Source organism: Equus asinus, chromosome 19 (assembly GCF_041296235.1).
Source record: "Equus asinus isolate D_3611 breed Donkey chromosome 19, EquAss-T2T_v2, whole genome shotgun sequence".
In the NCBI taxonomy this organism is placed as follows: domain Eukaryota; kingdom Metazoa; phylum Chordata; class Mammalia; order Perissodactyla; family Equidae; genus Equus; species Equus asinus.
This window is the reverse complement of record NC_091808.1, coordinates 4,020,238-4,034,356: the sequence shown is the minus strand read 5'-3', so window position 1 is coordinate 4,034,356 and position 14,119 is coordinate 4,020,238. Positions and strand designations below refer to the sequence as shown.

General features: G+C 53.1%; 1 protein-coding gene across 2 annotated transcripts in view; it reads left to right on the top strand.

Moving 5' to 3' along the window:
- The first annotated feature begins 5,986 nt into the window (after positions 1-5,986).
- Positions 5,987-14,119, top strand: part of UBE2F (ubiquitin conjugating enzyme E2 F (putative)) — a 55,864-nt gene continuing 47,731 nt past the window's right edge. The window contains exons 1-2 of one of the 2 annotated variants that reach the window (XM_044751304.2): positions 5,987-6,255; positions 10,948-11,081. In XM_044751304.2, the coding sequence (XP_044607239.1) occupies positions 10,964-11,081 (118 nt within the window). In that variant the 5' untranslated portion in view covers positions 5,987-6,255; positions 10,948-10,963. The remainder of the gene's footprint in view (positions 6,256-10,947; positions 11,082-14,119) is intronic. The other variant, XM_044751305.2, reaches the window with a different exon arrangement.

Below are 14,119 nucleotides of genomic sequence, written 5' to 3'. Positions count from 1 at the left end.
CAAATGTTATACTCAATTTTTATTTATTTACTTCTGGTCTCCACCCATATATTTGTCTTTTTCAGAATTGTAGTCATTGAATTACACAATTTGAATGTTGTTTGTTTCACTTAATTTAATAAGTGTGTTCATGGTTCTACAAAATCTGCATAATGATCAAGCTTAATTGCTGGGTAATGTTCCTGTAAGTAAATGAACAGTAATTTAGTTAGCCATTCCCCTGCTACTGAGCAAGAGGTTGCTTCCAGGTTCTATTATACCTAACACAATGGATATTTTTGTGCCAGGGCTTTTTCTGCTTTTGGATTACTTCCTCGGGCCAATGCCTAGAATGGAATTACTGGGTCAAAAGATGGGAAGGCTTTTAGGACTTTTAGTGCCCTCCTAAGGGGTTGTGCTGGGGCTCCTGACGCCAGCAGAGCCAGCAGTGGCCCAGGTCCACTCTGAATGCCGGCTCCTCCTCTTCACCAAGAGGCACCGCAGCATCACGGTCCCCGAGGTTCTGGAGTAGGACTTTCGTCATGAGCGTTTGGAAAGGAGTCCTGGGAATGCTGGTTCTTCATCTCAGTCTCCAGAGAGACAGAGCTATGGCTGGCTATAGGGGGAGGGGCTCTACCCAGAGGTGGGAATGCCTTGATGGGCCAGGTGGCTGCCTTGGGTGACCAGTGTGGTCCCGGGGGTTGCAGCCTGCAATGCAGATCATGGACACCAGCCTGGACTGTTACAAATGCTCAGAACATGGGATGGTTGGTCCCGATCATGTTCCTGCCTTGTTCACTGGAGTGTTTACACGAACTCTAATGGATATATACTTTCAACCATGTTTTTAAGGGAAAACAGTGTTTTGTGGCATTGTGCCCACAGCACTCGTTGAAGTTGACAATGTCAGACACCTTGAGTGATGAAAAGTGTAGGTACCGTACAAAATATAAAACAAAGAGCGGTACTTCACTGCAAGAGTGGGTCCAGCCTCCTGAATCTCTGTCAATGTGCCATGATGAGCCCTGAGCTGATGCCCCCCCACCCCCTCTGCAGCGAGGCCTCTCAAATGCCCAGATCCCAGGCTGCCCCTGCAGCCACCAGCAGCCATTCCCTGGGAAAGCTTCCTGGGAGAAGAGGGGAATTCGCTCCCTATGGCTGCCCTACCAACAGCGGCTCAAAAGATCCATTTATCCTCTTGCAGTTCTGGAAGTCAGAAATCCAAAATTGGATCTCCACAGGGCCGGATGTTCCTTCTGGAAGCTTCAGGGAACATCTGTTTCCTTGGGTCTTCCTGTTTCGAGAGGCTGCCTGCACTCCTTGGCTCAGGCCCCCTCCTGGCGTCACTGCAACCTCTTACTTCCATCGTCACATCTCTTACTCTGACTCTGATCTCCTGCCTCCCTCCTACGAGGACCCTTGTGATTACAATGGGCTCACCTGGATAATCTCCCTGTTTTAGTCCATTTGGGCTGCTATAACAAAATGCCACCTACTGGGTGGTTTATAAGCAAAAGAAATTGATTTCTCACGGTTCTGGGGGTTAGACATCCAAGATCACGATGCTGGCAGACTCGGTGTCTTGTGACAGCCCACTTCTTTGCTCATGAACTGCCGTCTTCTCTCTGTGTCCTCACATGGCAGAAGGGGTGAGGGCTCTCTCTCAGCCCTCCTTTATAGGGACACTAATCCCACTCACGAGGGCTCTGCCCTCCTGACCTAATCACTTCCCAAAGGCCCCACCTCCTAACACCATCAACTTGGGGGCTAGGATTTCAATATATGAATTTTCAGGGGACACCTTCTGTCCATCGCACTCATCTCAAAATCCTTAACCTAATCATATCTGTAAAGTCCATTTTACCACGTAAAGTAACATATTCACAGGTGTCCAGAAATTAGGACAAGGATGGCTTTAGGGGGCTATTAGTCAGCCTACCACATGTGGTCGCACACACACACACGCCCCTACTATTTAAGTCCCCTACCAGAACAGAACTCTACAAGGCGGCACTTTTCATCAGCAGCACAGAAATACCTGAAAAGGTGACTTGACCTCAGTTAGCAACCAATACAAAAGAGTATGCAATGCAAAACAGGAGAGAGTGTGACAAACGCAGGCGATTTTAATACACTTGTGCAAGTCCAAGCGAGCGGCTCTGGAGGAAGGCAGCTCCTCTCAGAGCTCTGTCAGCTCCGAGGCCTGATTTAACAGGCAGCCCGGGAGGAGGGGAAGCACAGAAGTGCAGCCTGCAAGAGGGGCAGTGAGAGGGGGGCCTTTACAATCTGACTGTACAACGTCTCCACTGCGGTTACAGCGCACAGCCCTCGTTAAAATGCGCCCAGGGCTACTTCAGGGATTATGATGAAAACCTCAGTCTTACAATATTTAAAATACCACTCTGATTCAGTCCTGTTCCAAGATAGCTGTCACAGCCCATTTTATTATTTTTTAAAGGAATAAAAGGAAACATGATGTTTTCCCTGGGGGCCAGGGAAAACAGCAGTCAGAAGTTAATTACACCAGATACGTAATTAAAGTCATACTGGTTAGAATCTAATTGTCTGCTGCCTGGATGGCCCCTTACATCATCACCATCATTTAAGCCCCTATCTGGCTCAAATGCAAGGAGTCTGCCCGCTCACCGATACTACAGAGGATCCCAGAACTGGGTCCCCAAGGGTCTTGGTTAAGACAACCTCGCCCAGTTCCCTGTAACCACTTCCAGCCACTCTGTCTGGTCTCATCTTTGCCTCATCCTCCCCTCTCCAGATTAGACCCAGGACGCTTTCACCCTGAAGGGCCCAATAAAGCTTTTCCTAAAAATAACGTGCGCTGTCTCCACTTTTAGCAACAGAAGGCTCCAGGGGGACCTTGGGTTTTGCACATTTGTTTTCAGCCTCCCCAGATGAAGTCCAAGGCAAGGGCTACGGTCAGCATAGCTGTTCTCCCCCCCTCCTCCCCACAACAGTCTCTAAAGTCAGGTGGGACAGCGGAGACTCTGATCTCCAGGTGGAGCAAACCTCAGGGGTCAACGTTGAAGCCCCCATTCTATAGTAACTTCCGAGTACTGGTTCCCCAAGCTCACGCTCCTGGAGGGCAGCGTCTGCGCTTTATACATTCTGTCCCCTTCTGGCACTCAGCACTGGGCAGACGCTCATCATATAGTTCTTGCTTATTGAAATAGATTTCAGAAGACCCTGTAGGGACACAGGGCCTGTGTGTGTGTCCAGGCCTGCTCTCCAGTGCCCTGGGCCTTGCTCCCCAGGAGAACTGGGCCTGGCTGGAGGGCAGGATGCATGCCCTGGAATAACCTAGAACAACACAGAACAGGTTGGAGCAGGTAGGAGCCGAGGGCAGAGTTGGACCCTTCCACCCTTATCTGCTCCACATCTAATGTCGCAAGGGCTGTTTCCCAACCCGTGCAAGGGGTCAAGTTTGGAACATCACTAAGGTCTTGCCCCAGGGAAGGCCTGGAGCCCACAGGACACTGTGGGGAAGAGGGAGGGGCACAAGTGCTGGTCCCGTAGGCCCGGCTTTGATGTCAGCTCACTCAGGCTGCAAGTCTCCCCTCTCGGGGCAATCCTCCACTAAAACACGGGAGCTGGAAATGTCTACCCGATGGGGTGCCACTGAGGTGGGAGAGCTCTGCTCCATCCGTAGAGAGTGCCAGAGGGAAGACTGGAGGAGATGGCTAAGGAAGGCGTCTCTCCCACAGCTTTCCTGGCAGAGGTCACTTTTCCTGCCTAGGATGCCCTACCCGAACCAGCAGGCACCCAGGCCCTTGCGCCAGGCATTGTTCATCAGCTAGCAGGCTGCCCCAGGCTGAGAAGTGTCCAGAGCCCTGGCTTGGTGGTACCATGTCATCCAGGTCAGCAAAGCTGGGCAGCCTCTGGGACAGCCCGTGCAGTTGTGTCCAGAGGTAGGCCTGGCTGGAAACAGAGAGGGGACTTCTCTCTTTCCATGGCCTGGCTGGAAGCCCTGGGTTGAACTTCTTGGAGTTGGGGGGAGGAGGAGGGAAGGGCACCTGGTGAACTGTCTTCAGCTGCTCTTCCTCTGGCACCAGCATCCCTCTGGGAGACTCACAAATGAACCTCCACTCCTTCCTCCCAAATACATACACACGGTGGGCACATGATCCAAGCCCAGCCAATCTCTCCCAGAGAATGTGAAATTGGGAGGGTTTCACATTTCACATCGAGTGGGCAGCTCCCTCTATGGCGTGGATTGTAAGGATGTGTCTGAGGCCAGGCCCCAGTTCCTTGGAGGCATCTGGGAGGACAAGGCCAGCCCCCAGAAGCCAAGACTCAGATGGAGTCCCTGAGGGTGAGGCCAGGTTCCCAGGTTCCCAGAGCTGACCTCCTTAGGTTATGTTAGCATATCCAGTCTTCTAAATCTTTTGTGCTTAAGCTAGTGAAAGTTCTGTTTCTGAAGGAGCCCCAGATGAAAACAAACTCCTTCTCCAGGAAGCAGGAGGGCCAACTTTGCCCCTTCCCTGGCTGCTGGCACCACCAGCTGCCTAAGGGGCGTGGGGCACTGGTTGAGGGTGAACCCCAGCTCTGCCACGTTGGGCAGACTGTGCCTCGGCTTCCTTGTCTTTAAAGTGGGCATAATAAAATACCCATTTGATGAGACTGTTGTGAGGGCTACGTGAGTTAATAACCTAGTAAACCCTCAATGAGCCTCAGGTGAAGGCATGAGGCAGCCTCATGAAATGGAGCTAGAAAAGGTTTGATTTATCCACAATGGTGAGCTGTGGACCATGGTGTGCTGCAGCCCGTTCTGTAGACAGCGCTCCTAAGTGAGTAAGACAAGTCCTCAAGCCATTCCAGTCCTACCTGCACCTGCTGTCTTGCTTCAAGGTCTTACTTTCTCTCGCCAGGTCTCCTGCAACAGCTGGAGTGTTCTGACCACCTGTTATGTGCCAGGATGGGGGAGTGGAAGGATGGGGAACACACAGGGCAGAGGAGGGCCTGGGGAGCTGAGCTTAGGGAAATGGCAGTGAGTCTTGAGCACCAGGACTGGGGAAGGTCAGGGCTCCAGTGAAGTCACAGAGAGCACCTGCACCTCCCAGACTCTGGGGCCTCTCTCGGAGCAAGTGATGTCTAAGCTTAGGAAAACTCAGAAGTCAGCCGGGTGAAGGAGGAGGAAACCGTTCCCAAACAGAAGGGATACCACGAGTTGTGTTCTTCCCTGGGCCTCCTGACTCTGGTCTCCTCTCTGCCTGGCTCCCTTCCTACCAGCTCACTCAGGGCCAGAGCCTCGTTTAGAAAGAAAATCTGATACTGTCACTCCACTGTTTAAAACCTTCCAGTGGGGCTTCCGGAAACAACATGCTAACTCCTTGGCTCTTTCTTCCCGGTCCACGAGGTGAACCTCATCTTTTAGATGGCCCACTCCTCCAGGAGCCCTGCCCGACCCCCACAGAGCGCCTATTACCAGTCACACAGGGACCTAAGTGGACGAGGGAAGAATGCGTTCTCAACAAGCTAGCAATAGAACTATTTGAAACAGATTTTTAGGGTAAGGAGCTCACAAATGTGGAAGAGATGAAAGAGGAACAAAAACCATTAAGACAAGAACAGGAAAGGGCCACCCACTCCTCTGCGGGCTCGGCCGAAGCACCCCGGCGGTTAGTGGCTGTGTGCACGTCTGACCGCCCCGGCCTCCGCCCCCTCCCCTTCAGGCTGTGGGGCGGCCCAGTCCTCTGCATCCTGGGCACTGTGCTGGGCACACAGCGGGCGCCCTACCCGCCGAGGCGGTCAGTGCCGGCCTGGCCGCTCCTCCAGGTCAGGCTGCACCGGGATCCTCCGAGCCGCAGGCCCAGGATCAGCTCGTAACCAAATGAATGGAGGCAGGAACGCGGTGGCGCCGCGGCGCGCAGGCTCTGGAACAGCTGGGGCGATCCCGCCCCCGGCCGCCACTCGCCAATCAGCGAGGGCCGCGAGGTCCGTGCCCGCCCCCGGCCGCGCCCTCTACCAATCAGCGAGCCCCGACCGGCCGGCCGCCCGCCCAACCCAGCAGCGGCCGGCACAGGACGCTGTTCGTGTGTCGGGCTCTGAATAAAGTTCTTCGGAGCTTTGAATTTTTTTTTTAAAGCGCCCGCTGCCGTCGCGGCTGCTGAGGGCGAGAGCCGCCGAGTCCCCGCCCCGCCACTTCCGGTCCCGCCGCCCGGAGCCGGTGCGGCTGTGAGGGGCTGCGTGTCGCCGCCGCCGCCGGCCGGCCGGGCATGGTGTTGGGCGCCGGGCCCGCCTCGCCTGTCTCAGGGTGCCCAGGTGAGGAGCGCGCGGCCCTGGGCGGGCGAGGGGCTCCCGCGGCGCTGGTGCACCGGGTGGGCGGAGGGCGGGCGGCGCGGGGGCCGCCTCAGGCCGCGCCGCTCCTCAGGGCCGGGCGCCGGCGGTCGGGGGGCGGGCGCCGCAGGGCGCGGGCCTGGGATGCGGGGCCGGGCGGACCGGGCCGGACGCTGCAGGGCGCGGGGACAGCCCGCCCCGAGACCGCCCGGGGTCGGGCGCGCGCGGCCTCGCGCCGCCGTCGCAGGGAGCTGCTGGCCGCATTGTCCGGAGGAAACGGAGCGCGAGCGCTGGCCCAAGGTCACCGCCCCGACGTGGCCGGAGGAAGCGGGCCTCGGACGCGGGCGGTCCGGCTCCGGGCTGCCTCGGGGTCAGGCTAGGCCGGGGAACGGGGAGGGCAAGGCGGGGGGAGGCGCCCTCCTCGCCGACCTGCCGGCAGCTCCCCCACGATGGGGGCCGGGGGGCACGGCTAGCTTGGAGGGGTTTGCTGGGCAGAGGGGAGGCGAGGGGGAGGACATGTTGGAACGATTCGTACTGCCGAGTCTTGGATTCTGGACCTGGTTCCGCGGGTGTGTCATCATGGGTGTGGCCCCCGTCTCCCTGGGGCTCAGTTTCCTCATCTGTCACATGAGGGGTCTGGGCCCGCCCCTCTCTGCATTCCCTCCAGTGCTGAAGTGGGGTCGGGAAGGATTGGAGGGGCCGCAGACGGCTGCTTGGAGGGGATGTCGGAATCTGGATAGGATTCTGTTCTGCTAAGGAAGGAGTAGCGTTAGGTGGCAAAGGGAACGAGGGCATTTCAGACCTGCATATCAGATTGAGCGGAACCTTCCAGAAATGAGCAGGATGTTGTTGAGGAACAGGGAGGCGGCCGGCCTGCCTGCCTTGTGCAGAGGATTCTCGGCTGGGTCAGGGGATGGAGGCATGGGGAGGTGACCGGTGGGAGAGATGTACACAGAGAAATCACCACCAGGTTAGGTGGTGTGGGGCTTGAGGACCTCCACCCGGACATACTTGCCATTCAGGTAGTAGGCAGTGCAGAAGGGGGCAGGTTTACTGCTGAAATTTAAAGGGCTGGGCTCCAAAGGTCGGTCAACCAACAGGGGTGACTCCCGTGCGGGGTGGGAGGTCCCTGGGCCCCAGCATTCTGAAGGAGGAGGGTGGGGTGTGGACTTTTCTGTGTCCTGATCTGGGCCTTTTTGGCTGGAGAAGTTGGTTGTCCCCTAGTGACCTGCAGTTGCATCTTTTACACTTCGATCGGCACTTTTCTGCTGCAGGCAGAATTGTAAATGAGGAGTTCCCCACCCCATGAGCTGAGTGGTCCCTGGTGTCCCTGCACAGGTGACATGGCCTGATTTTGCCACTATAGGCAGGAATGCTGAGTAAATATTACTTCCTATGATGAAACTAGTAAATAGCACATGCAAACCTTCTTTGAGTGGTCTGAAAGCAAGTCCTACGCTGAAGAGGAACTTAACTGGGCCAATTACAACTTGAATTTACAGACTGAGCATGCTATTCAGTATAGCTGATCTGTTACCGAAAATGCTGCCACAGTCAGAGTGTAATTTGCAGTAAAGGGGAAGTTTAGTTTTAAAACAAGTCTTCAGAGGCCGGCCCCATGGCCGAGTGGTTAAGTTCCTGTGCTCTGCTTCGGCGGCCCGGGGTTTGCTGTTTCGGATCCTGGGCGTGGACCTACGTACTGCTCATCAAGCCGTGCCGTGGCGGCGTCCCACGTAGAAGAACTAGAAGGGCTTACAACTAGGGTATATAACTGTGTAGTGGGCTTTGGGGAGAAAAAAAGGAAGATTGGCAACAGACGTTAGCTCAGGGCCACTCTTAAAAAAAAAAACAGGTCTGCAAAGAGTAAAGCATATTAAAGAAGGGAAAGAGAATTCTGAAGCAACTGCGGGTGTTCAGCTGACCTCTTGACTCTTTGAATAATTATTTTCGTTCAGATCTCTTTCATAGAGTTAATTTAACAGCTATGAAACATTCCCAAATTAGGTCTTTGGTTTGTCCCTGAAATGGCATGTCATAATGGTACAGAGGACGGAGAAATACATGGTCATTATATACTTGGGTTTTTTTAGAATGTTAGGGAAGTAAATTTTGTCTTCTGCGGAAAACAAAACACCAGTGTTGTTTTCTTTTGTATCTTGCACGGTCAGTGCCCACTGTGTTTTATTAAGGGTCACACACTTGTTGAAAATTGTAAGCCAAGAGTGATTCTAAGTGGGATTGAGTATGGGGCATGTGCTGCCCACAGAGAACAATTCAATGTGGGGTAGGGGTACAGAGGAATTAAGCAGAGTCCTCAGACTGCAGCGACACAGAAGGACTGTCTTAGTGTGAGCCTTTCTTTGTGCCAGTGAGTCTTGCCAGGATCCTCTGAGCGGCTCCTTCCGTGCAGGTCCTCAGGGACCTGGGTGTGGACCGGGCACATGCCCTGGCACTTGCTTTTCCATGGGGCTCTTTATTATGACTTTCCTAGGCTACTGCCTGCTGAACTTTCTTTATGGACACTGTGCTTTTATTTTATTGTTTGCCGTATTCGTATTGCCAAGGTCAGCTAGCTGATAAAAACCAAGTGGACTTTGTGTGGTGCATGTGGTGCTTCCAGCCGACCTCCCAAGCGATGGATGCATATCTTGGCCCACTATCAGGCACTCCTGACTGTGTGGTAGGACTGATGTGCTCCAGTCTGGGTGCAGGGCAGTGGACGTGGCTGGAAAGGGAAACACTGCTTTGTGATCCAGAGCTGCTGAAGGGATTCCTGACAAGATCGTTCTTGGGGCGTGGGCTGAGCAAGAGAGCCTGGCTCTAGATGGTGATGCTGTCTCTGATAGCTTGTGGGCTGGAGCCCCTACAGGTGTTCCTGACTGTGTGCCCAACCCCAGCATCTTCTCGTGAGGTTACTTCGTAAACTGGACTGATGACAGTTCCTTGCCCTGGGTACAGCTGAGCAGTGTGTTCATTGGTTACGGTTGCTGCCTCTGTGCAGGTCCGCCTGAGGAGATGGCATGGTAGAGGGGGATGGAGAAACTAGTGTTGGTTTGTTTTCACATTTTTGTCAGCTTTATTGAGGTATAATTGAAGTACACTAAACTGCACACATGTAAAGTATGCACTTTGGTCGGTCTTGATGTATGCATATACCCCTGAGACCATCGCCACACTCAAGATAAGATGTCCCATCATCTCCAGGAGGGAAACTAGTGTTTCTGTGGTGACCGCTTCCAGCAGCTGAGTGGCCTCAGACAACCCAGTTCCTGGGCCCCCGTTGCCCTAGGGTCCACGTCCGCAAAAAAGAGTGGGAGTCGGGGTGGGGGTGGGGGACGGAGAAGTCCTTCCCAGATTTGAAACTCTAGGAGCTGTGAACACTGATGTGTAATAGAACTGTCTTTTGAAGGCTTTAGGCTAGCGATTCTTAAAGGGACTCAGTGTGTCTGTGTGTCTGCGTAAGTCATGCACAATTCAGGAGATCATATTCAATATGTTGTTGTCGTGGTACAAACAGAACATAATCTTACAGTCTTTGGGAAGATACATAGAAGATGATGTGAGAAGCTGTGTAAGGCACCTGGTTTAAAAATGGTTGAAAGTACAATGAGGGTGGGGGATTCTTATATTTTGGCTTTCAAGATCTTGGCCTCAAACTGAAAGTTCTGTGCTTAGGTCAAGTTTTTCAACTGGAAGTTATTGATTGTTTTCTTTTGAAAGTGATCAGAGTGTATGAAAGGAAATGATAGTAAAGCAACAAAAGAAATTATGGAAATGTTGGACTGGGGACCAGTTTTCGTCCTCAATCAAAAGAAGTTCCAGAATCCCTCTCCAACTGTGGTGAAGCCAGCAAGAAGTGCCAGGAGGCCTGTGAGATGAGTGGTGGTTTATGTTAGAAACAGGCGGATGCTAGAGGACAATTATGCCTGTAAAAACTCGTGACATTTCTTTAGCCCCCTCTCCCAAGTGGTCAGGTGCGTCACCTGTGTTTTCTCTTTATCATCCTGCCCAGCGAGCTTTCAGCAGGGTGAACCTGAAACACAGATGGGTTGGAAGCAGCCAGTGAAGAGAATCTAGTTTAGGGCATTAATTATAACTTAATCTTGATGCTGATATTGCCTAAAAATGTAAGAAAACAACATAAATGAATGAGAGGTTGCTCATTAAAGGAAGAAGGAAAGGAAAGAAAAGCATTGGGGGCTCCCTCCTGACCAGAGGCCGATGCTTCCTGCAGTCTGCGATGGGCCAGGCACTGGGGCCACACACACAGGTGCATGTCCCCACAGTGGGGAGGGGCGGACTTACTAGTGGGCGGTGGTGGGCTCACGTGGAATGTGTTGGCAGAGGCTCCCCCCAGACCATGAGCTCAGAGGAGCTTTGTCACCACCACATCCCAGCGCCTCGCACGGGGCCGGGTGCCCAGGGAGTTTGTTAAATGCATGGCTCTCCCTTTTAAAGTTTTTATTCGTACTTTAAAACATAGACTTCTAGAGGATGTCCTAGAGGTTACCCAAACTCATTATGAAGGAATCTAGTCTTACTAATGTACCTTATATGCTAAATTTTTCTACAACTAAATTAAAGAAAAAAATTGAAAACCACCTCACATCATTGTCTTCAGTGTCCAGTCACTGTCTAGAGACGTGTCCTTAACCCTGCTTTCCATCTGTCTTTCAGGGTAAAGGTGGCAGTAATGCTGACGCTGGCAAGCAAGCTGAAGCGGGATGACGGTCTCAAAGGGTCCCGGACGTCAGCCACGGCCTCCGACTCCACTCGGAGGGTTTCTGTGAGAGACAGGCTGCTTGTTAAAGGTGACGGTCATCCACGCAAGTGGGTTTTATGTCCTATGACAAAAAGAAGTGTGACTGCAGGCTCTTTGGGGATATGAAGCAGTCTGTTGCTGAATAGAAATACCTGTTCGAAAGTATTTTAAAATGTAATTGCTTATCACTTACAATGGAAGGACTTTGTACTGTGCACACGCTGTGGGAATGCTAATGGAAAGAAAATGGTATTAAAACTGCGGTGTGTCTGATACACGTGGAATATTCTCTGTAGGGGCTGCCAGAGTGCTAGTGGAAGGAATAAGGTACTGGGAGCCAGCAGGCCTCAGATTCTGGTCCCAGTGCGGTCGTGGGGGTTGGGAGGCGGGGGTTCTTCCTTTCTCCTGGCCTCCTCAGCACCCTAGTGTGTGTCTATAAAGAAAGGGAGTGGGATTTGGTCGTGTCTTAGGGTCCGGCTCTATTTTATTCAAGTCAGAGTCTGAGGAGAGCCTTGTGCAAAATCAGTTGTAGTCACAGAATTGATAACAGGGAGTCCTAGAGCTGTAGGCTTTGGAGAGGGTTTATGTAATGTGTGTATGTGAATATGGCCGCGTTTGTGTGCAACTTCCGCGTTCGTTCAGTGGACCAACTTAAAACCTTAAGGTGCAGAGGCAGTTTCCTAGGGTCGTGAGGACTACAAAAGAGGACGATGAAGCAGCTCCTGCCTTTAAGGAGCTTATAATTTGCAGCATTTTATGCTTTATGATGTGTTTACATTTCCCAAGTGTAAGGAGCTGGGAAGCAGAGGAGGCTTCAGTAGTTTGTTAGAACTGCCCGTTTTCATGGTGTATCAAGTTGACACCATGGTGGTTACTGGCATTTGTCTGTCCTGAAATGGATGGAATGGCAGGAGACCTGGTGTATGAAGTCACTGTGTTGAAGCTTCTCGGAAACCAAGCACTGCCAGGCTTGGGAGGGAGTGGGAAGAGGAAGACATCGGGTTCTGGGGAGACTTCAAGGGTGCACTCTTCCTAGTTCTCCCACTGCCCCTGAATCTTGACTTAGCTCTGGCTTATCCAGCCTGATGGATGATTGGTTAAAGATGGAGCAAGAATCCTTTTTACATTTTGGCATTACCTACCGTGTTGGGGAGAGCATTAGATTGTGTTCGGAGTTTGTTACAGCGCTGAAAGTTTACTCTGGGGAGTCAGAGGGTGGGGCATAGCTGCAGCACCTCACGTGGGGGGCGTCCTTTAGGGCTTGGGTCTCTTTCCTAGATGCTGGCTCCAGGGTTCCATCTGCAGAGGAACCCAGGGGCCAAGCAAGCCAGGGAAAGGGTTTGAAGTGTGTTGCTATAGTCCTTTGAGTGGAGGGTGTCTTAGTGCCTGGGGAATTAAAGTGAGGAAGGTCCAGGCGTCAGCTGAAGGGGGAGCAGGTAGGAAGCTGGCAAAGAGACTGCTCCGTCTTCTTTGCCATAGCCTCGTCCTGGTTAATAGCAGCTTGTACACTGAGCTCTTGGGGCCAGGCCCTCTGTCGGGCGCTTTATGGGGCAGTTCTCATTTGGCTTTTGTTATGCCTTGCCAGGTGGGTGCTTTGTTCTGCAGCTGAAGAACTGATACTCAGAGAGGTTCAGAAGCTTGCCCAGGTTGCAGCTTTATTGCAGCAGGACAGCCAGACCCACATACTGCGGTAGGGCAGGCACTTGGGGAGCAGACCCAGCAAGCACAAACCGAAGGAGCAGAACAGAAGTACAAGTCCACGGAAAAAGAGGATTCAGGGAGGCACAGAGGTCCCCCCACCCCTCTGGCCCTGCTCAAGGATTCACCTGGGAGCTCTCGGATGCCTCCAGGGCCTGACGCAGCCCAGGGCCGCCCACTGGGGCTCACAAAGCTGGACTCTGCCCCAGCTCCAGAACAGGAGATGTCTTTGGCTGGGTTTACAGGGCCCAGCTAAGGTCCTTTGGCCTTGTGAGACTCATCAAGGAAAGGTGCAGAACCACCTTGTGAGGCCCCCTGTTTCCATCCTCCCTGGGCCGCTGGTGATGGATCATGAGGTTTCTGGGGCCGAGAGCACTTACAGCTGGTGGCTGGCTGTGGGCAGCAGGGCTCCCTGTAACACTCCCCTCTTGTGGCCTGCTCCCTCTGTCTGCCTCAGGGGCTGCTAGGCTGAGTGAGCTGGCTGGCTGAGTGGTGGGTAGTTTGGGCTTGTGGTGGAGGGTGGGCCCGACCGGGAGGGGAGGCTATGGACAAGAGGTACCTGATGGAGAGTGCTCTGATGGCTGATGAGTGCTCGTCCGTTCCTAGGGCGCTCCTTTGCTAGGCTGTATGTGGCACCGGCCTTCATTCTGCGTGTTTCTGATGGTGGCAGTGGAGTCCAGGGCTTTTGTGGGGCAGGGGGAGGCATTTGAAGGGGTGATTATGATGAGAGTCCCTTCTAGACGAAACCCCCCTTTTGGGCCTTTGAGAAAAGCAGAGTGCCCCAGTTCAGCAAGATTGCTACAGTCAGGACTGTCATCTTGGACAGTGACTTTAACTCATGTGAGAATGCTCCTCATGGGGATCAGTAGGTTGTAGAAAAGTGTGTTAATGTGTCTTTGGGACTCAGTGCCATAGACAGACTTCCTGAGAGCAGGGAATTTGGCAGGCAGCATGGTTACTTAGGAGTATCCTGGGGACTGACACCTGTGGAGGGAGGTGAAGGAAGCAGGAGCAGCAGAGGGAGAAATCGAGCTTTGACAAACGCCCCCCGCCAGCCTCTGCTCGGAGCAGGCATGGCCCTTGAGAGCTGTCCCCGGTCAGGGAGATGCTCAGGCCTTCCTGCTCTGCATTGACCAGTCGTCAGATGGCAGCTGTCCTGCGAGGGGTGTGGCCTGAGGTGGGGGTCTCTGCCAGCCCTCATTGAGGGGGATCCAGGCTGTGCATCCTATAGCCCAAAGGAAAAACTACAGAGACTTACAAGCAAATGTATTTTATGTATATGTATTTTAACATATGTATTTTAGCATATGTATTTTAACTGGTCAGTTGCCATGCTTGACCTTACATGGTGAGGGATCTGGCTTGGTGCAGATGGCTGTAGGGTTGAGC